Here is an 18,574-nt window from a genome sequence, read left to right as displayed (position 1 = left end):
CCGGGGATTGCCTGGCACCGGGGCCTCTGGAGCAGAACATGGCAAGGCAGTGGTCTGGCCTCCCTCCTCTAGAGCTGTGCGGGGACCCACATCCCCACAGAGCATGCAGGAAGGAGAACAGCTCCAGCTCCCTCAGGAGGACTGGGGATGAGGCACCCTATGCCTGGCCCGGCACGGTGGGGTTGGGGGCACTATGGGTCTAAGGAAGAGGAACCAATCTTCTGGGGTATGGAAAATTCAACGACAAGGAGCAGGTGGGAATTGATATCACAAAGTTTTTGTTTCTAGACGCTCATTTAGACAATCACGCAGCATGAGGACAGCAGAGAGGCCTAGAGTAGAGCCTACAGGAGGAGGTCAGGGCAGAAGACTGACAGGGTCAAGTGTGGGAATGGGGGCTTCTGGGGGCAAGGCCCAGCCCCAGACCAGAAGGCTTGGGTGCTGGTGGCCAAAGCGAGGCCTGGCTGCTACACAGCAACTCAGAGCCACTGGATGTGCGGGCTTCGCCAGGAACAGTGTGGGGCCGTACGGGCAAGCCAGGCTCAGGGAGGTCTGGCAGCGAGGCCAACCCTGACAGCATCCTATTGGTCTGAGGGTGGGAGGCAGGCTTGGCAATCTCCTGGATACCCCAGGTAGGCAAAGGCCTTGACCCACAAAACTAGCAGCTTCTGAGCCCACCAGGACACAAGAAAGATTTGGTAGCAGTGGTGCAGGGGGATGGTGGGGACTCAGGTGTAGTCTTGCCCTAAAGTCTCCCCCACCTGCAGGAAAGCCAGCAGGCCCAGTGGGACCCAGGAGCCCAGGGCCCAGACCGCAGGCTTACCCAGTAAGATGCCAAAGAGGGTCGGCAGGAAGGTCACCACGTAGGGGTTGACGGTAGCTGGTGGTAGGTTCCTCTGCACTTCTGTAATATGCAACCTCTCATTCATACCCCTGAGGGACTCCTGCCCCACAAGGCTCTACCCCAGCACCCTGAAGACCACCTTGATATATGCACATATGCCAGGTCAGTCCCCACTCTCCCTGAACCCATAACTTCTGACTAAAGGGCTAGGGCAGGCCAGGGTGGAGAAGGGGGCCCTGGAAGATGCTCCCCTGACTGCCATGATGCCTAAAACAGGAGGAAAGATTGTGCCCACCTTGTTCTCTCAAACTACCTCCATGAGCTTGGGAGCTCTGGTAGGTGACATGGGAGAGGAGGCGGCGGGATGAAGGGGGACAGAGCCTGAGGGTGAGCTCTGGGCCCCTCCTTTCTTTGGGATCTGCTTCCCTGGCCCTCCACAAACCAGGCTGTGTCGTGCCTTGTGTGAGGCCTTGCACCAAGACATAGTTTACACACATCTGGTGAACACGGTGGGTTTAGGGAGGTGGCGTAACCCTCAGAGGGGGTAAAGGGAAGGAAACCCACACACCTAGTGTGGCCTTTCTGGAGGTGACACGACAGTACCTGCAACATATAAGGAGAAAGAGTTCACTTGGAAAGATGAGCCAGCCAGATGGCCATCAGGCTGGACGGCCACCACCAGGGTCTGCAGGACTGTGGGGAGGCCCCGGCCCCAGGGCCCCAGAGCCAGGAATACCAGCTTCCCCATCCTGATAAGTGAGTCTTTCCTAAGGAATTTTCCCTATGGGCAGGGTGGGGTGTGCAGGACACTCTTCCCACAGGCCCCACCAGCATTATACAGATTTAATTCTCACAGCAACCCCAGAGCTGAGCAGCCCCGTTCTCCAGATGAACAAACAAAGGCTCAGAGGGATGAAGATGCAATGCTGTCCCCTCCTCCAGAACTCAGCGCATGTTAACAAGCAAGTACTTCTCAAGTACCCAGGAAACAGGCACTGGTACCCCATCTTATAGCTGAGGAAAGGGAAGCACAGAGGTTAAATGACCAAGTGACAGGGCTGGGCTCAAAACCCTGCTGTCTGACTCCACAGTCTGTGTTCTTGACCACATCCCACGGCAGGAGCTTAACCAGGATCTGAACCTGGAAGGCAAAACTCTGCTTCTTCCTTCCACTACCCGGGGACAGGGCATGCAGCCCCAGGTCTTGGGAGACAGCTGTGTGAGATACAAGCCAGCCCAGCCCAGGCCCTGTTGGTTTCCCAGGGCCTGAAGGCCAGAGAGAATGCTTTGAGGCCACCCCCACTACCCTCCTGGGATCCTCAAATCAGCCCCTGCAGGAGGGGGAGGCAGGCAGGGGTGGGCTCCAACAAGCCTTGGGGGGAGGGGTGCAGGAACAGACCACCTGCCTGACCTTCCTGCCCCAAACCCCGTCCAGGTACCCTGCAGGGGAGAAGGGGCAGCTGCCCACCAGGCCATTGTTCACTGGAAAAGGACTGATGGGAGGCCCTGGGACTCGATCCCAGCAGGAGAGCATGACCCCTGGCTACCTCCAGCCTGACCCAGGCTTACCAAGGTGAGCCTCGTAGACAGATGTGATGCCCCCAAGTGGCTCTATAAACTTCCTGTTGAGGATAGTCAAGGAATTAGGCAAGACAGTCTTGTTCAGCTGAGAGCATGGCAGGCACAGGAGGGGCCAGAAGCAGACAGAGGTCAGCTGGGCCCAGGCAGGCTGGGGAGGGAGCCCAGGTCCACGGCTGGTTGGCTGGGGCTGTCAGCCCCTGGGGAACGTTGCCAAGCCTGGCTTTGCACTTGGGCTTCTTCCTGGAACTATACATGCCTTGACACCGGCCTGAGGGAGAGGAGGCACTTGTAGCTATACGCAGGTACCTAAACATGGGGGGCATCATGCCCAAAGACCACAGGGGCAAAGAGCTTGAGGAGACGCACACCATTGACAAACCCCTGTCCACTCACACCAGACCATATCCCTGCCCTGAGCCCACTGTCTTGTTGAGGCTTGACAAACAAATGTCGGTGCTGTGGGGAGGGGGCCTAGCCCAGCCCAGGACACCCAACAAAGCTGTCTTAAAGAATCTGCCAAGGAGATTCATCCAGGACAGGACTCACAGGTCCACGGCCCAGGAGCTACAGGCTGGGTGTATCCATGTGCTGGCGTGCCTTGGCTGCCGCTGTGCACAAGATGTCTGAACTGGTGGGTGATTGGGGCGGGGTAGGAGACGTGGAGAAAACTGCCTTCTTTGAGGGCAACAGAGAAGGGAAGATAAGTAGGGAGGAGCCCCCAGACATCCTGCCTCAGGCCTTCTTCCACCCACCCACAAAGCAGGCCTCTCCCTACGTAGTCCGGGTGGCACTATTCTCCTTACTGTCAGCAACTTCCCAGCTGAGTTGGCAGAAGCTAACAGAGCCCAGATTCATCAGGAACGTTGCACAGGTGACATGCATAGAACAGAATAGAGGAGCATGGGAGCCCTGTCAGGCCTGGGGCCTCCAACAAGGTAGCTGCCCTAGCCATGGGCACGCTGTGTGGGAACCTGACACAGGCCTCCAACACGAAGGTATCCAAGTTCCAGGGCTGGAGCCAGACTCCCCTCAGGAGCAGGGGATACAGTGGGATGGGACATCGGTCACCTAGACATCACAGGGGCTTTGAGGCCACTGGCTAGCTGGAAAAACAAACACAGGAGCCCTGCTTGAGGGTACGACTGGGCCTGGACTACTCAGACCTGCCTCTGACAGGGGCAGTCCCATCCTTCTGGTCAGATTCCAGAGCTGGGAGCCCACCCACACAAGGGTGGGGAAGAGGGGAGCTGTAGTCTCCCCAGAGTCTCTCACCCAAGTGCACCCCATAAGAAGGGACACAAACACTGGATATTGCCCCCAGCAGGCTGTGGCCTCCTGGCTTGGTCTCCATGTCCCCCGGTTGAGTGGGGATGGGGTTCCTAGCAGCTAAGGTGGGAGAGCAGCAGGGTCCCCAGGGTGGGATAGGAACATAACAGGAATTATGAGCGCTGGGGTTCAAGGAAGGCCACTGCAAGATGTGCTACTCTGGCATGCGGATTATTTTGAGCTGAAGATAATAAAGGCTCAGAAGACACAGGAAGAACATTTGACCTTCCCCCAAACTACCTAAAAGAATTTAACATAGAAGGCCTGTTCCTGGAAGGAGCTAATACCATAAGGTAACTATAGTATAATGTAAAATAGGTGTGATAGAAAGGCACCAGGCAGCCCATTTTTGGCCCAGCAGAAACTTGTTCAACAAATATTTGCATTTCCACTTCCGTGTGAATTGCCTTCCTCCCTTCTGAAATCCCAAACCACTACCAACATCCACCTGTCTTTAACTGAAGATGGTATTTAAGGTGGCAGCTTTGGCCATTTTGGCGAGTCACTCAGTTTTCCAGGGTTTCTCCCATATATGCATGTAATTAAACTTTTATTTTCTTCTGCTAACCTGCCTTATGTCACTTTATTTGACCAGTCATAAGATCCAGAAGGAAAGGTGGGGGATTCTCCCTCTTCCCCTACACAAGCCTCAGGTGATTCAAACTCTTGGCACTTCACATGGACCACACCCTCTGTTCTCCAGCTTGCAGGACTGAATGAGTTGCATTGGATTTTGAGCCATTTTTTCTGGCCCTGTCCCCTCCCCCTCCTCCGGCTAGTTCCCCGCACTCCAGCCACACCTGGGTATTTCCCTTTTCCAAACATACCCATAGGCCCTTGCACATGCTGTTCACCTGGCTCAGATGGCACTCAACACTTGTTTTTACCTACTTCTTCCTACTTGTCTTCAAGGCTCACCCATTTCACACAGCACCTCTTGGGACCCAAGGACACCTACTCATCCCCAGGCAAGACAGGCCCCTCCTGAGTTTCCAGTGCCCTTCTCTCAGGTTCTGTGGCTGCAGTGACCATAATATGTTGGAGTTGCCCATCTCCTGGCCTGTCCCTTTCACAAGCCAGGGACCTCTTCTGGCCCATATGCATACAATACTGGGACAATGGCAGCTGCACTCTAGATCCTGCCCCATGCAAGGCCACGCTCCAGCTGTTGGGAGGCACAGGAGGAAAAGCGTCACTGGGCTCAGTGAAACCCACAAAGATTAGGGTCAATGCCAGGCAGGTCTGACCAGCCCTAGCGGACTGGCTCCTGGCCCAGATGGAATGTGAAACCACATCCAGGAAGCCACCTCAGCAGACCTGAGAACAAACCTCTGTGGGAAAAGAGCCCAGCAGGCATAGGGTGTCTGCAGGGGTCCTTAGCCCAGCTAATGTGTGGGAGGGGCCGTCCCTTGTTGGGATGCAGTCACCAACATGGGTAGGGGGGAACAGCTTCTGTTCTACCTAGACTTTGGCGGGCACACCCTTGGTCCTGGGAGAGGGGCATGTGCTGGGGCCTGGTGACTGGGCAGTGGCCTAAGGCCAAGAAAGGGGGGCACTTTCCCTGAGCAGGTAACTGGCTACCCCGTGGGCATGTGACAAGGGCCCACCTGGCCAGAGCCAGCTGGCATAGGGTGTGGAGAGCCCCAGCATCTTCGGGGGCAGGAACAGGGAGAGCTGCAGCCTGTGGGCAGAGGGCTAGGCACCTGGTGATGACCAGACCAAGCTGACCCTGACCCACCTCCTCCAACACAGCCAAGCCCCAGGTCCAACAACAACCCCAATGCTTTAATGTTTAATGGCCTGCCTCCAGGGCCCACAGCCTTATTACAAAACCTTAAATGGGCCAAAGGCCCAGTTTGCAAGCCTCCAGCTGTTCAGCACTCTGCAAGGAGGTAAGCCACAGCAGGCTGGCTGATGGGGTTCTGGCTTGGGGAGTGCCAGGGTCTTCAGTACATCTCTTCAGAGACTTCCCAGAACTGAGGGGTTGCGCAGCCTGTCCCTTCTAGTCCCTGAGTCCCTGCAGCTGCTTGGCTTCCAGCAAACACACAACTTTCTCAGGATAATGCACCATGTGGCAGAGGCAGCTCAGGAAAATCACTGGTGTCAATTCAGGACAGGCCTGGGGCCTCCTGAGTTGAGAGCAGCAGGCCCAGGACAAGGATGCCAGCCCCAGGCTGTATCCTTGTGCCCCCTGTCATGGGGAAGGGGAGGGGTAGGCTCCCTCAGGGAGCTCCCAGCTGGGGGTTGGGGCCCAACCCCAAATGCTGGGGCTATGGCCCTAGGCTTTCTGGGGGATGACCCTAGAAAGTGTGAATCACACACACGTACAATGTACCACTCTGAGAAAACCAAGTCCTATGACATACACAGACTTTCTAGAGGAAGGTTCTGCTTGCCTCAGCCTCACATTCTAGACCCTGGCTGAGATCTAGGCCCCTGTCCTGGGCAGGGAGCAGAGAGCAAACCATAATGGGTGTGTTAGGCATTACCCCCACAACACCCTGCGAGGTAGGCTGCGTTGTCCTATTTTACAAATGGGGAACAGAGGGTTCAAGAGAGGAGGTGACCTGCCCAGTTACACAGCAAGGAACACAGGAGCCAGGACTCAAAACCACATCTGTTGGACTCCAAAGCCCACATTTTCTCTAAGGAAGAAATAGGAAGGAGTCCTTTCTAACAAAGGCCTTCAAGTTAAAAGCTCAGGGGCTCTCAGCCCAACCTGGGGGTGGGGGTGCAGGGTGAGAGCTGGAGGAACTCCAAGGGCATGTCCACTCCTGACCCCAGGCAGCCGAAGAAGGGAGGGGGAGGGAGCGTGACTCCCAGACAGCACCCGTGACCAATGCTACAGGTGGTGGCTCTGGCTGCCCAACAGCTGTGGGTGGGGCGTGGGCCGGTCTGGTCCTGAGGTTTTGTGGCCCCAAGTGGGCAGTGCCAGGCCATTGAGCCAGGCAGTTTCCAGCAGGCTACGGAAGCGGGCCCTCAGTGTGGGGCCGGGTGGGCTGGCACTGGCAGCAGGAGTAGGTGAGGCACCATGGGACGCTCCCCCAGCAGTTGCCTCTGCTTTCTCTGGGCCAGGGGTTGATGGCTTCCTTCCCAGCTTCCTGGCCTTGGGGACAGGTGACTTCCAAGCCAGGGCTAGGTTCTCTGGCTCATCTCTGGCCATGGTGGGTTCTGAGGAGGGTACAGTTCCAGCCTCAGTGTCCAAGTCACCTGGAAAATGAACACAGTCAGGTTACAGACCTTGAGACCCTCAGGTCCCATTTCCTGGCCTCCAAAGCTGTCTACACCAGTGGTTCTGCTCTGTCCTGGGCCAGGACAGTCCAGGTAGGGTCACAGACATCAGGACCCTTCCCCGCATGTAACCACTAGCCAGAGACCGTCAAGCCAAAAGGGGGGGTGCTTCTCCCCAGGTGACACCAGAACTCTGTCTAATGAGGGCACTGCTCAGAAGCTGTTTGGGTGCAAGGACAAGAGGAAAGAGGCCAAACAGGCCAGATCTGATCCAAAGACCCACTGTACAGGTGGGGAAATCGAGGCATGGAGAAAAAGTGGCCTGCCACACATTAGAGTACCATCATTTTTCGGCCACTCCAGCCCCAGAGCTGGAGCAGGAGCCAGAGCCCAGGCAGGGACTGGCCTGAAGGCAACGCCCAGAGGGAGAGGGGTGGAGGAAGAGGCGGAGGGGATGGGAGAGGGCTCCTGATCAAGAGCACGCCTGCTTGGAAGGGAGGCTGCCAGGGGATTACTGTCTAAGGACAGTACAGAGGGCAGCCCCCCAAGGAAGCGGGGAGGACCCACAGCTGAGGGAGGGAGGGGGAGAAGGTACCAAACTCCAGCCAGTGGCAGGAAGCTGGGCCCCAGTCACTTCCTTATCAGGCCCCAGACTCTTGCAGACTTGGAGCAGGAGGGGACTGTGAAGTGCCAGGGCCCCACAGCCCAGCAGGCAGCCCAGGAGAAGGAGAAATGGACCTGTCCCTCTCTGGGCCCAGACCACCCAAATGTACGGGGAGGAGATTGGGCTGGGGGGCCCTCTGAGTGACACCTGACACACCCCCACACTTTCTTACTCAGGAAGGGAATGCTCACACTTGCATTTTCTTTGCACCTCATTGGGACAAATGCCCCAACTTAAGTGCTCAGAGGGCAGCAATGCTGTCCTCCAGACCTCAAGCTCCACATCTGCACTCACTACCTCGGGCCCCTTCTCCACCCCAACCTGGAACCTGGACACGGGGAGAGCCCAGGGCAAGGCTGCCAGGAGGGGAGGGGACAAGAAACACTACGGAGACAGCCTGGACAGAGGCTTGGTGGTGGGAAGGCTGGGGGGCGGGGAGAGAAAGACTACAGGGCGGGCCTTGGGCCTCGATGCCAGGTGTTCTAACACAGCAGAGGCAGTGACGGACACCACCTGGCACCATCAGCAAAGTCCTGGCTGAAGAAGTGAGATTGTCCACACCACGAAACACTGCAGCCATTCCTGAGAGCAAGGTCAGGCTAACTGAGCCGACGGAGACAATGCTCCAGGCCATAAAAAGAGCACGCTGGAGAACGATATGCACAAGACATCATTTAGTGCCACAAAACAACATTCCGACTTACGGGCACACTTCAGGGAATGTAAATCCCTGGGAGGATTGTGCACATTCACAAGGTAACAGTGTGTGGGGGGGGACCCCTGCCAGGGTTCAGGAATGAGGCACTGGGTGAGTGGGTGCCATTCACTGAGATGGGAAAGACTGGATGGAAGTGAAGCTTAAGGGAAAGCCCAGGAGTATGGTTTGGGAGGAGTTAAGGGTCAGAGAGACACCAGGTACAAAAAGCCCAGCAAGCAGTCAGTTATTTGGGGCTCAAGCTCAGAAGAGGGGAGACACAGACACAGGGGGAAATGATCTCAGGTGGAGAAGACCGTACCAAAGACGGAGAAGGCACAGCAGAGGAGGAGAGGGACTCTGGGAAGGTGCAGGGCCAGGGAAGGTCAAGAGTTTCCAAGGAGACAGAGCAGTTGGAATGTTCAGAGGCTTACAGAGGGGACTTTGAAGGCTCTTAGTGATGCTGGGGGCAAAGAGCGATGGGGATCCATAGAGCCCACCCTGGGAGGCCAGCCCCTCCCCTGACACCAGTTCTTGGGCCTCCCCTGCCCTTTCCAGAGGCCCTGGAATCCCTTAGCTGTGACCACTCACACATCTGTCACGAGCTCACACAGCTCCGGTGGCTACTGGGGCTGCCCCATGCTCACCCAGCTGGCGGCGTACACAGTCACGCCACTGCAGGCCCAGCAGGTCAGGGTAGATGTCAGGCAGCTGGCGCAGCGCCAGCAACTTCAGCATGCGTGAGGTGCAGCCGTGCAGGGCCCGCTCCCGCAGTGCCCGCTCCTCCGACAGCGTGGTAGGACGCAGCTCCACGCGATGCTCCTGCAGCACATGGTCCACGGAAGCAGGCGGCAGCCGAGGGAAGAGCCGCTCCTTTACCAGGTGGATGGGCACAAAGATGGCGCCGGCCCGCACCACATGGGGGAAGGGGCACTGCTGTGTGCACACGAAGCTCTGCAGCTGGGATAGCAGCTTGCCCAGCAGCCCCTGCACACCCTGGCAGTCCTGCCATGCTGCCTGGCCCCAGGGCCCAGCCATCTCAAGCCACTCACGCAGCTTCTCAGGTGGAGAGTGGGCCACTGAACCTGAGATGGCGTCACATAGGGACGCATGCAGTCCTGCAAAGTGTTGCTCTGGGGAGTCTGCTGTGGTGGGGGTAGAAGCTGGAGCAGGGCCTGCAAGTGGAGCCGGAGCTGGAGCAGGGCCTGCAAGTGGAGCCGGAGCTGGAGCAGGTGACGGAGCTGGAGCAGGGGTTGGGGAGGCCATGGCTACAGCTGGAGGGCTGGGCAGTGCCAGGTTGAAGCAGGCCACAGGCAAGGGCTGGGTGAGAATCTGTAGTCCAATGGGCACAGATGCAGGGGTGGGTGCAGGCTGTGCAGGCTCAGGGGCTGAGGTGGGTGCAGATGGGACCACAGCTGCAGGCAAGGGTGCTGGCCGGAGGATCTTGAATTTCCGGAACATGAAGGCAACGGAGCTATGGAAGTTGGTCCTCGGGGTGGCCTCTGTGGTCACTGGCATCCCAGGTAGCCCAGGTGCTTCTGTGACTGTCTTTTTCAGGCCTGGCGGATCCGGGACTGTGCTCCCCATACCTGGCATGTCTGAGACTGTGTTCCCTGTGCCCGGCACATCCACAGCTACAGTGGGCTTGGCATGCACCACAGGACTAGGGACATTGAGAGGAGGAGCCTCTGCCACTGGCTTCTTCACACTCAAGTCCAGTGCCATCTCCTCCCTAAGTGAGCAGTGCGCCCTGGAGGGGGCCTCCTGGGCAGGCAGGGTTCCCTTGCAGTCTTTGTCATGGCTCTCACTGGGGGCTGGGGCTGGGGCTGGGTCAGGCTCAGCTGTGGCCTCAGGTGCCTGCACATCCAGGTAGTCACGGTAGGGGGCCAGGCTGAAGACATTGTCGATAATAGGCATGGGTGGAGAGCTGGGTGGCAGCATGCCCTCATTCTGTGGAAGAGATTGGCGCTCCTCAGCACAGGGAGGGAGAGCTGGTGGGGTGCAGGGAACAGGACTGTCTCCGATGACAATGGGTGCCCCCAGGTGCTCATCAAGCTGGGGCTGGAGCTGCTCTTTCCTGCAGCTGGGCAGCCATATCTTCTCCTCGGCTTCCTGTACTGGTTTCTCCGTAGGCCTCATAGGCTCTGAGCACGGCTGGCGGGCAGGTAGAGGCTGGCACGCCCGCTGGAAGGCACTGGGCTGTGGAACAGCCTGCATACTGTTCTGGGAAGGTGGTGTCCCTCCAAGCCCTGGGGATGCTCCATAGAGAGAGAGATCATCCCGCGCATAAGGAAAGCCCAGTGTCTGGGGGGCAAAGTCCAGTGGGCAGCGTGGAGCGAGAGGTGGCTCCAGCTTGAGGCCTGGTGAGGGTGCTGGGACGGGTGCAGAGGGGTAGGAATAAGTGTCCAGCCCCACTGGGGGCATATAGGGTGTCTGGGCTGCCTGCTGCCTCAGGTAGGGGCTGCTCAGTCCACCAGCTGGGTACCCAGCCCCCTTGTGAGCTCCCAGAGGCTGCACTGGGAGCACTGAGCTATAGCTGCCCTGCTTCTCTGGGTGGCGACAGGCTGGAGGGCAAGGCAGGGCCTGCGGGGGGTGAGGCAGCAGGCAGTGGGTCGGCACTGCATCCTGGCAGGCTGGTCCCAGGGGTTGGGCCAGCTGGGTCCAAGGACTCGGGGGTCCCTCGGACAATGCCTGCTTGGAGTCCCCAGAGTAAGGACCTGCATACTTGGAGGCCAGGAAGCCAGTGCTGTGGATGGTCCGATACTTCTCTAGGAATGCTTGGCATGGAGAGAAGCTCACTGAGGAGTCTTTGCCAGATCCCCCAGCTGGCACCCCACGCAAGAAAGAGCCATCCAGGGATTGGCCCTTTCCAGGAGCTGGGGTCAGAGAACAAGGGGAATTGGCCGAGGGTAAGAGGGGCCCAGTCACCAGCGTCCAATCAACATCTAGTGGTCTCTTCGGTGGCCCTTCCCCCAGGCAAGGGGAAAGCCCATAACACAGAGGGTTGCGGTAGACAGGTTTGGGTGCAGCCAGTGGTGGGCCTGGGTAGGAATGAGCCTGGGGACTGAAAGGCAGGAGCTCAACAGGGCCAGAGTCTTGTACCTTCTCAGAGCTTTCTGCTGGTGGGCGGTAGAGCAGGCAGTTGCTCAAGAGACTGTCTGTCCGAAGTGGGGGTCCTGCCATGCTGGTAGGGTACAAGGGTGGGTATGGGGTCCAGGAAGCGAACCGTTCTGACCCTGCCTTGGGAGCACCCCCCACGGGACAAGAGAAGTAGGCACCCTTGTAGCTGCAGGGGTCCTGGTTACCAGCAGAGGTGGGCAGGCTGTGCCCAGGCCCGGAGTCTGCCTCTAGGCGGGGCAGCTTGCCATACATCACAGGCCCCAGCGTCCCCAGTGGCCTCTTCTCCGCCATCACTGTGAAGGCTTCAAGCCCTCCGCGGCCCCAGCTACTCAACTGCCGACCTGGGAAAGAGAGGGAGAGAGGCAGGGGCTGTCAGAAGAGGCTATAGGCAAACAGGGCTGCTACTCTCACGGGCTCACTGTCACACCTAAGAGCTGGGCACTTTGCAGGTGCTCGATAAAGACAGTACGAATGAATCAAGGCACGAGCCAACAACGCAGAGCTTCCCAAGTCCATTTCTGAAGCTGCAGAACCTTTGTTTGACAAATTCTTGTGTTGCAGTCCTATACATACCCTCCACACCCACTCCAGGAGCTCCTTCTGTTCAGATTTCCTCCACATGATTCCTAAGACCCCTCCCTTGGGGTTTCAGACTGCAGGGCAGTCAGGCTCACTTCACTTGGCTATCTCCATATACAGGTGAGGAAACCCATTCACCTCAAACTCACTGATGAAACAGATGGGCCGGGAGGCAGGCTCCCCACTTCCCACCACAAGCTCTTATTCCAAGATGCCACAGAGACCTCAAGATGCCCACTGCAGCCAAGATGTGGACTCAGCATGGTCATAAATTCCGACTTCCTGTGGCCCTCTAGATCTCTCTGATTTGCCGGTCTTTTTAAAAACGGCAGAGCCAGGCCTAGAACCCAGGTCCCAGGAGTGATACTGATGCAGGGCTTGGTTCGGAGGGCGGCTTCCAAGGTGAAGTGGCTGGAGGCAGTGCATCCTTCAAGCCCCACCCCCAGCAGGAGAGCCAAGGCCGTCCAGCAGATGGTGCTGTGGCCCTGCAGGAAGATCCCAAAAGTGTCTGGTAGGAGAGCCTGTGTCCCTTCCAGCCCTTCAGCTGCAGTTGGCTATTCCAGGCCCAGCACCAGGGACAAGCAGGTGGGGAGGTGGGAGGATGTGAATACCAGTGAAGGAAACCCCAGGGCCACAGAGCTGGCAACTACCCTCACTGTACTGATGGAAAAACTGAGTGCCAGAGAAAGACGGAGGCCCTGAAACAAGGCCAAGCAAGGTCTGGGACCCAGGCCTAGAGAGGTCAAGTGTGGGTTTCCTCAAGGCAGCAGGCACCCAATGACTCATAAGGGGTCATCTGAGGCCAGTCTGCCAGGGCCACATTGACCTGCCCTCTACTTCCTCAGCACCCTGTTCCCCAAAACCCTCAGGTGGCTTAGAAAGGATGAATCAGCTCAATCTTGCTATGATTAGGCCACGGGCCAGGTGTCCCAGGTTTCCATCACCAACAAGCCAAGACCAGCCCACCCTTGGAGCCCCTCCTCCTTTCTGGTTGGTGGCCAGCAACAGCCACAGGCTGAGTTAGACAGCACATTCTGGGGACAGGAAAAGCCAAGGGTAGTATGGGGGCCAATGTCTACTCCCAGCCCAGCCTAACTACACTAAGGAAGCCAGGCAGGACCCTCAGAAAGAAAGTTGGCTCATCTTCTGGTCAGAATCTGACACCTCAGGTCAGCCTAGAGCAGGGGATGTTCCGGAGAAGACAGGAAGGGGCATCAGGGCATGCCCTATGGCAGGGACCCTACATTCCAGAGGGAAAGCCCCCAGCCTGCTGAAAGCAACTTTGCAAGAAGGGGTTGTATGGCTCTGAGGTGCTGAGCCCCCGCCTCTGTCTTCAGGGAGCTCTGGATTAATTAAGTGCTGGCGCTCGTCTCCCCTCCCCCACATGCTCCTTGGGGCCTGCTCCATAGCCACCTCCAGCCCCGGGAGTCCTTCTCTCCTGGGCTCTGCTCATTGTGTGCCCTTTGCCCCAGAGACTTCCTGAGACACGCCCCAGGACCCAGCCAATAGAGGTGAGGCCACCTGGGACCCTCAGGATTCTTTGGGGGAGAGATGGGGGCTCCAGGGAGCAGCAGAAGACTATGAAGGGTATGAGGGTGACCTTACCACCTGCCAGTAGGAGATGCAGAGCCTATTATACACTCCCTCACGTGAGGTCCCTCCCCACCCAAGACAGTAGCCAAAATGTAGGTGCCTCTTTCCCTGACACACACACATACTGAGGAGGGAAGCAATGGCTTGGAGAAGGGCAGGACCCCAGGGAACACGGTCACATCACCCTCTGGGCCACCAAGTTGTCCCCTGGCTGGGCTAGGAGGACCAACCTCGGCCAGAGCCCAGGGCAGGGTACAGGAGAAAAGCCCACCACCGCTGTCCTAGCCCTTCCCTAAGCAGCAGGGGAAGATGCAGCCCCTGGCCCAATTCCCTGTCCACCTCCTGGTGGGTCTCCAGATGACACTGGGAAAGACCAGGAAGAAGAGAGTGATCCTGCCCAGCTGTGGCCAGCGTCTGGACTCTCCTGGCTGAACCGGGCCCCCTCCCTGTGTTCTCACACCTCCCCCAGCTGAGGTTCTGGGTCCTGCAGACGCCACAACCAAACCAAGGGCAGCCCAGGCTCCAGTGGAGGGGGAAGGGTCGCGCGGTCGGCCTCTACCCCCTTTCCTCTACCTGCCCCGCCCATAACTCTCGTGCCTGGGGCCCTCAGTCGAGCTGGCTTGGGGGCTGCCGCCGCAGCCGACCCCGCGGGCTTCCGGGTGTCCCCATGCGCTGCCCGCAGGCGCTGGGGCGCACGTGCACCCCGGCAGGCTGAACACAGGCCGCCGCCACGCATGCAAACCCGTGCCTGCAAGTACGTGCATGGCCCACGTCTGCACACACCCCCCTCCAGAACTGCGTTCTCCCCTCGCTCGGGCCCCTGCACACGTGTGCACGCAGGTAGGCCCGCGCACCGAGCCCCACGGACCGACACCCAAAGACTGGCGGGAGGTCCGGAGCAGGGGGCGGCCGGCCCCTGAGTCCAGGCAGCCACCGCCTCAGGGCGATCCCGCCAGCCTGGGCTGCAGCCAGAGGGTGAGTCAAGCCGTAGCGAGGAAACCGCAGGGCCGTCCCGTCCCAACAGGGCGCGTCCAGGGCCCCGCGGCGCCTCAGCGCCCGCCGCCCCCCAGGCCCAGCTCCCCCGCCCCCTCCTCTCCGCGCGGGCAGTCCACGTGAGCCGGGCCCCGCGGGAGGCCCGAGGGCTCGGCCTGAGCTCCTTCTCGCCAGCCCGGTGCCGGGGCCCCGGCGGAGCTCCAGAGCGCTCCCGGGCCCCGGGAGCCTCGAAGTCCGAGGGAAGTTAGGGCAGCGTCGCGACCCCTACCCGGCAGCCCGCCCGCCAGGGGCCGGCGGCAGTTAGGAGCCACACCACCTCGACCGAGGCCCGGCGCGCTCCATCCCCGGGCCGGCCGGTAGGGGCGCCCTGGAGCAGCGCCACCCGCCCCTTCTCCACGCGTCGCCCGCAAACTCGGCCCAAGTTTCCGCGCCCGCCGAGCGGGCGAGCGCCTACCTGCAGGGCGCCAGGCTTCCCGCTGTGGCTGCCCGGGGCCGCAGCCGCATCCTCCAGCGCCGCCCAGGCTGCGGGTCCTTGTCCGGCCGGGCCCTGCGCGGGAAGTCGCGGTGAGCAACAAGCCCGGAGCCACCCTCCTCGCTGCCGTTCGCGCCGCCGCCGGGCGCCGTCTGCGGTCCCAGGCGGGGCGGGCTGGGGGCGGGGCGGGGGCGGGGCGGCCTGCGCGGCGGGGGCAGAGCTCGCCGGCGCTCTGGGAGCCTGCTCTCCCCTGGGCCCAGGGGTGCCGAGGACCGGCTTGGGCCCGCCCTCCCCGACCGGGTCCCGGGCGCTGTGCACTGTGTCTGTACCCACTGCACTCCGCGAACCATTGCCCGGCGCGCCCATCCACGCCTCCATTCAGTCACTCCCTTAGATCATTCATTCATTGCCACTTTCTAACTCTGTTACCTTGTGCGTGCCACTTGACCTCATGGAGCTTCAGTCTCCTTATTTTGGTAGAACTGGAATTATATCATAGTGGTGGTGTTATAGGGCTTAGAAGAGGTCGTATCTGACACACAGTAGGTGCTCTGGCTCCCTTGGCCAGTAGGGGGCTGGAGAAGGGCTCTTTAGTCTGTCCCCTCATCTCTGTGCAGCCAGTGAGGGCAAATTCCAGACGAATGTATCTCAGCCACTGTTAGGGCACCACATCTGTCTGAAGAAGGGGTGATTCCCCCATCCCTGGAGTGAGCCAGGAATGAGGGTGCTGGGGGGTTTGCTAAGTGGCCTCACTGGCTACCTCTGAACTTTTTTGGCAAATCTCCTTCAAAAAGACAGGCCTGAGCACGTGTAGCCTGCGAGGTGGGAGGGGTGGAACATTCCCAACCAGGGATGGTATGTTGCCAAGAGAGGGGTTGGAGAGCTGTCTCCATTTGCCCTGACTCTCTGGGCCATCTGATTTTGGATGAGAAGCCCCTCGGTGCTGCTCCCTTCTCAGAAGAAAACTGGTCCCTCACAATTCCTGAGCTGCCCAAAGACTGGGGACAGATGTGTGCAGTGGAGGAGGGGGGAAGGTCAGAGCAAGTTCATGGGGCAAAACCACCCAGGCCATCTGCTCAGATCCCAAAGGTCAGAGCTGCCTGAGTCAGAGGGCAGAGCAGGCCTGAGGCCACAGATTCCAAGGGTCAGGAAGCAGCTGGAGCAGCAGGAGCTGAGGAGGAGGTGCTGGACACTGCAGGTAGGAAGTGGAGGTCAGCTGGGGGGAGGACAGAGGGTATCACTTAGTTGGGAGCTGGAGGGTCCTTAGAAATGGAGTCTGGAAAGATCTGGGGAGCAGAGAATCAGAGAGTTGGGGCTTCCCCAAGGTCACACGGCAGGCTGGGATAAAAACTCAGATCTCCTGGCTCCCAGCCTGGGGATCTTCCTGCTGCCACACCTTAGCATCAGGGAAGTTCATTTGTGTGCTGACAACTAGGGGCCATGGCCCAAGACTCAGGTCACAGGCTGTTCTTCTCTCTTGCTACTTACCAACTCTGCCCTCCCATCCCCCTCCTCCAGCATAATACCCACTCCCCCACCTCTGCTCTGCTAGTTGGGGTGAGGAAGCCTGGTAGGGTGGAGGACTCCCAGGTGGTGTGCTTAGGCGGCCCAGTGTTCTCTCCAGTCTGCGAGTCCAGGAGGAGCCTAGGGACCAGTGTTCTGCGGCCCCATGGAGTCTAGTCTTAATTCAGGGACACTTCACAAAGAGAGCAGCCCCCTCAGTCGGGGTCTTGTCCATTCCTTTTTGGCACCACTTTAACACCTTGGACTACAGAAGAAAGGACATAGGGTGGGGGACTTGGGAGCCACTTTGTAACTTTCTGAGCCTCAACTTCCTCATCTGTAAAATGGGAACCCTGAGACCTACCTCATAGATCAAGGTGAGTGTTGGAGAAAATCAGTGTGGGAAATTGCTTGTAAACTGTACAGAGCTCTGGAGTGTCAACTGACTTTGAGCTCCAGGAGGTCCTGACCTTGTCCTTTTTCTCTCTACCCCGAGGGTCATGTGCAGAGAGGTGGCCATCAAGCCTTTGCTGGATGAAGGAAAGTAATCAATATAAGGTGACCGCCTTTGGAGCCTGCATGTGTTTATTAGGCTGTGGTCTTGGAGAGGAGAAATAGTGTTGGGGCTGGAAGGAACAGTGTGAACAAAAGTAGAGAAGGGAATAGTGTGTCCTGTGTGGGCTTCCTGGGTGGAGTTAACAAAAGTGGTATGCGAAGCCTGGGAGGAGGTTTCCCACTCACCACCACACCAGGTCTGCACCAGCTCCACAGGCACACGCTCCTCCTCTGTCCCACCCTAGATGCTGGTTACTCCTCCTGGCTCCCTGGGAACGTGAGGTAAAAGGTCAGCTCCCTGAACCTCAGCTGTTACCTACGTGGTTACTAATAACAACGTCACTCCCTCTAATGAGGCCAAACCTCCTATTTACAAATCTCTTTCCTTCCTCTGGGGAGCTCCTCCTCATCCCAGAGGAGGGAGATGTGGCGCTGACAGCCACCCTACAGGCAGAGAAACAGAGAAGTGTGGCACCTGTCCCCAAGGCACGCAGCAATGCTCTCCCCAACCCTTTCAGACCCAGCTATAGATATTGCTTCCTCCAGGGAGGCCCCTGACTGACCCCTGTTACAGCACTCTCTACCCTCTCGACTTCCTCATCCTTCCCCTGCTCCCACCCAGCAGAGGGGTATCTCAGTGTTGGTGAGTGGGCAAGGCAAGGAGCTCTGACTTGGAGCGTGGACCTGTGCCAGTCACTTGATAGACATTATCTCGTTTAATTCTTACAGCCACATGAGACAGGAGTTTGAAAAACAAGCAAACTGAGGTTTGACCTACTGATCTGTGTGGCCTTAGGCAAGCCCCTTAACCTCTCAGTTTGCCTATCAGTCAAATGGGCATGACTAGAACATGTCACAGGGCTCCTGCGGATCCAACGAGTTCACAGCTTGCTTTATAGTAAGCCCTCAACCAGTGGTACCCCGGGGCGGTGCCGGGGGTGGGGGCAGCTTGCCCTCAAAGCCACGAAACGGAGGAGGTGGGATTCCCTTACAGGACTGTGTGGCCCCAAACCCTTCTGAGAGGAAGCTCAAGCACTGTTGGTGGTCAGGAACCCTCTGCCACCCAAGCACGCAGAGCCTGAGGGTTGAGCTGTACCAGTGGGCTGTCAGCCTGGGCTCAGAGCATCTTAGGGGATCTAGGTTGGATAGGACCTGGGGGTGGGGTCGGTCAAGGGATCTGAGCAGAGTGAGGTGTCCTGGCAAGCTTCCTCCTGCAGGGAAGACCAGGGAGGCATTAACCTGCTGCTCTGCCGGAATGAACAAGGAGTGGGGAGCCCCCGGACTCTTAAGGAGCCCCACCCCACCTCCAGAGGAAATCAGAGTCTCTCAGAAGGGGATCCCAGAGACCGAGAAAGGGGGATGCACTTTCTCTGGGCCCCCCTGGAGGATTGTGCCTGCCAGCCTACTGGCTAGAAAAAA

General features: G+C 58.7%; 1 protein-coding gene across 2 annotated transcripts; it reads right to left on the bottom strand.

The window, feature by feature from the left end:
• Positions 1 to 324: 324 nt before the first annotated feature.
• LOC124236162 (uncharacterized protein C15orf39-like) lies at positions 325 to 15,242 on the bottom strand. 2 transcript variants are annotated; one of them, XM_046654907.1, is made up of 3 exons: positions 15,080 to 15,242; positions 8,988 to 11,801; positions 325 to 6,961 (listed from the first exon to the last, which is right to left on the bottom strand). In XM_046654907.1, the coding sequence occupies exons 2-3, from the start codon at positions 11,749 to 11,751 to the stop codon at positions 6,594 to 6,596; spliced, it is 3,132 nt and encodes a 1,043-aa protein (XP_046510863.1). In that variant the 5' UTR covers positions 11,752 to 11,801; positions 15,080 to 15,242; the 3' UTR covers positions 325 to 6,593. The 2 variants fall into 2 exon arrangements, with proteins under 2 accessions (XP_046510863.1, XP_046510865.1); XM_046654909.1 differs by having other exon boundaries at positions 6,823 to 6,961; positions 8,932 to 11,801.
• Positions 15,243 to 18,574: the final 3,332 nt, after the last annotated feature.

Source organism: Equus quagga, chromosome 2 (genome assembly GCF_021613505.1).
Source record: "Equus quagga isolate Etosha38 chromosome 2, UCLA_HA_Equagga_1.0, whole genome shotgun sequence".
In the NCBI taxonomy this organism is placed as follows: Eukaryota; Metazoa; Chordata; class Mammalia; order Perissodactyla; family Equidae; genus Equus; species Equus quagga.
This window is presented reverse-complemented; position numbering and strand designations above follow the sequence as displayed.

Bases quoted from the DNA above. Each gene is read 5' to 3' on its own strand.
- LOC124236162 (XM_046654907.1), bottom strand. From the start codon at position 11,751: ATGGCGGAGAAGAGGCCACTGGGGACGCTGGGGCCTGTGATGTATGGC. The intron at 6,962-8,987 runs GTGAGCATGGGG...TTCATTTTCCAG, and splicing joins CTGTGTACGCCGCCAGCTGG to GTGACTTGGACACTGAGGCT.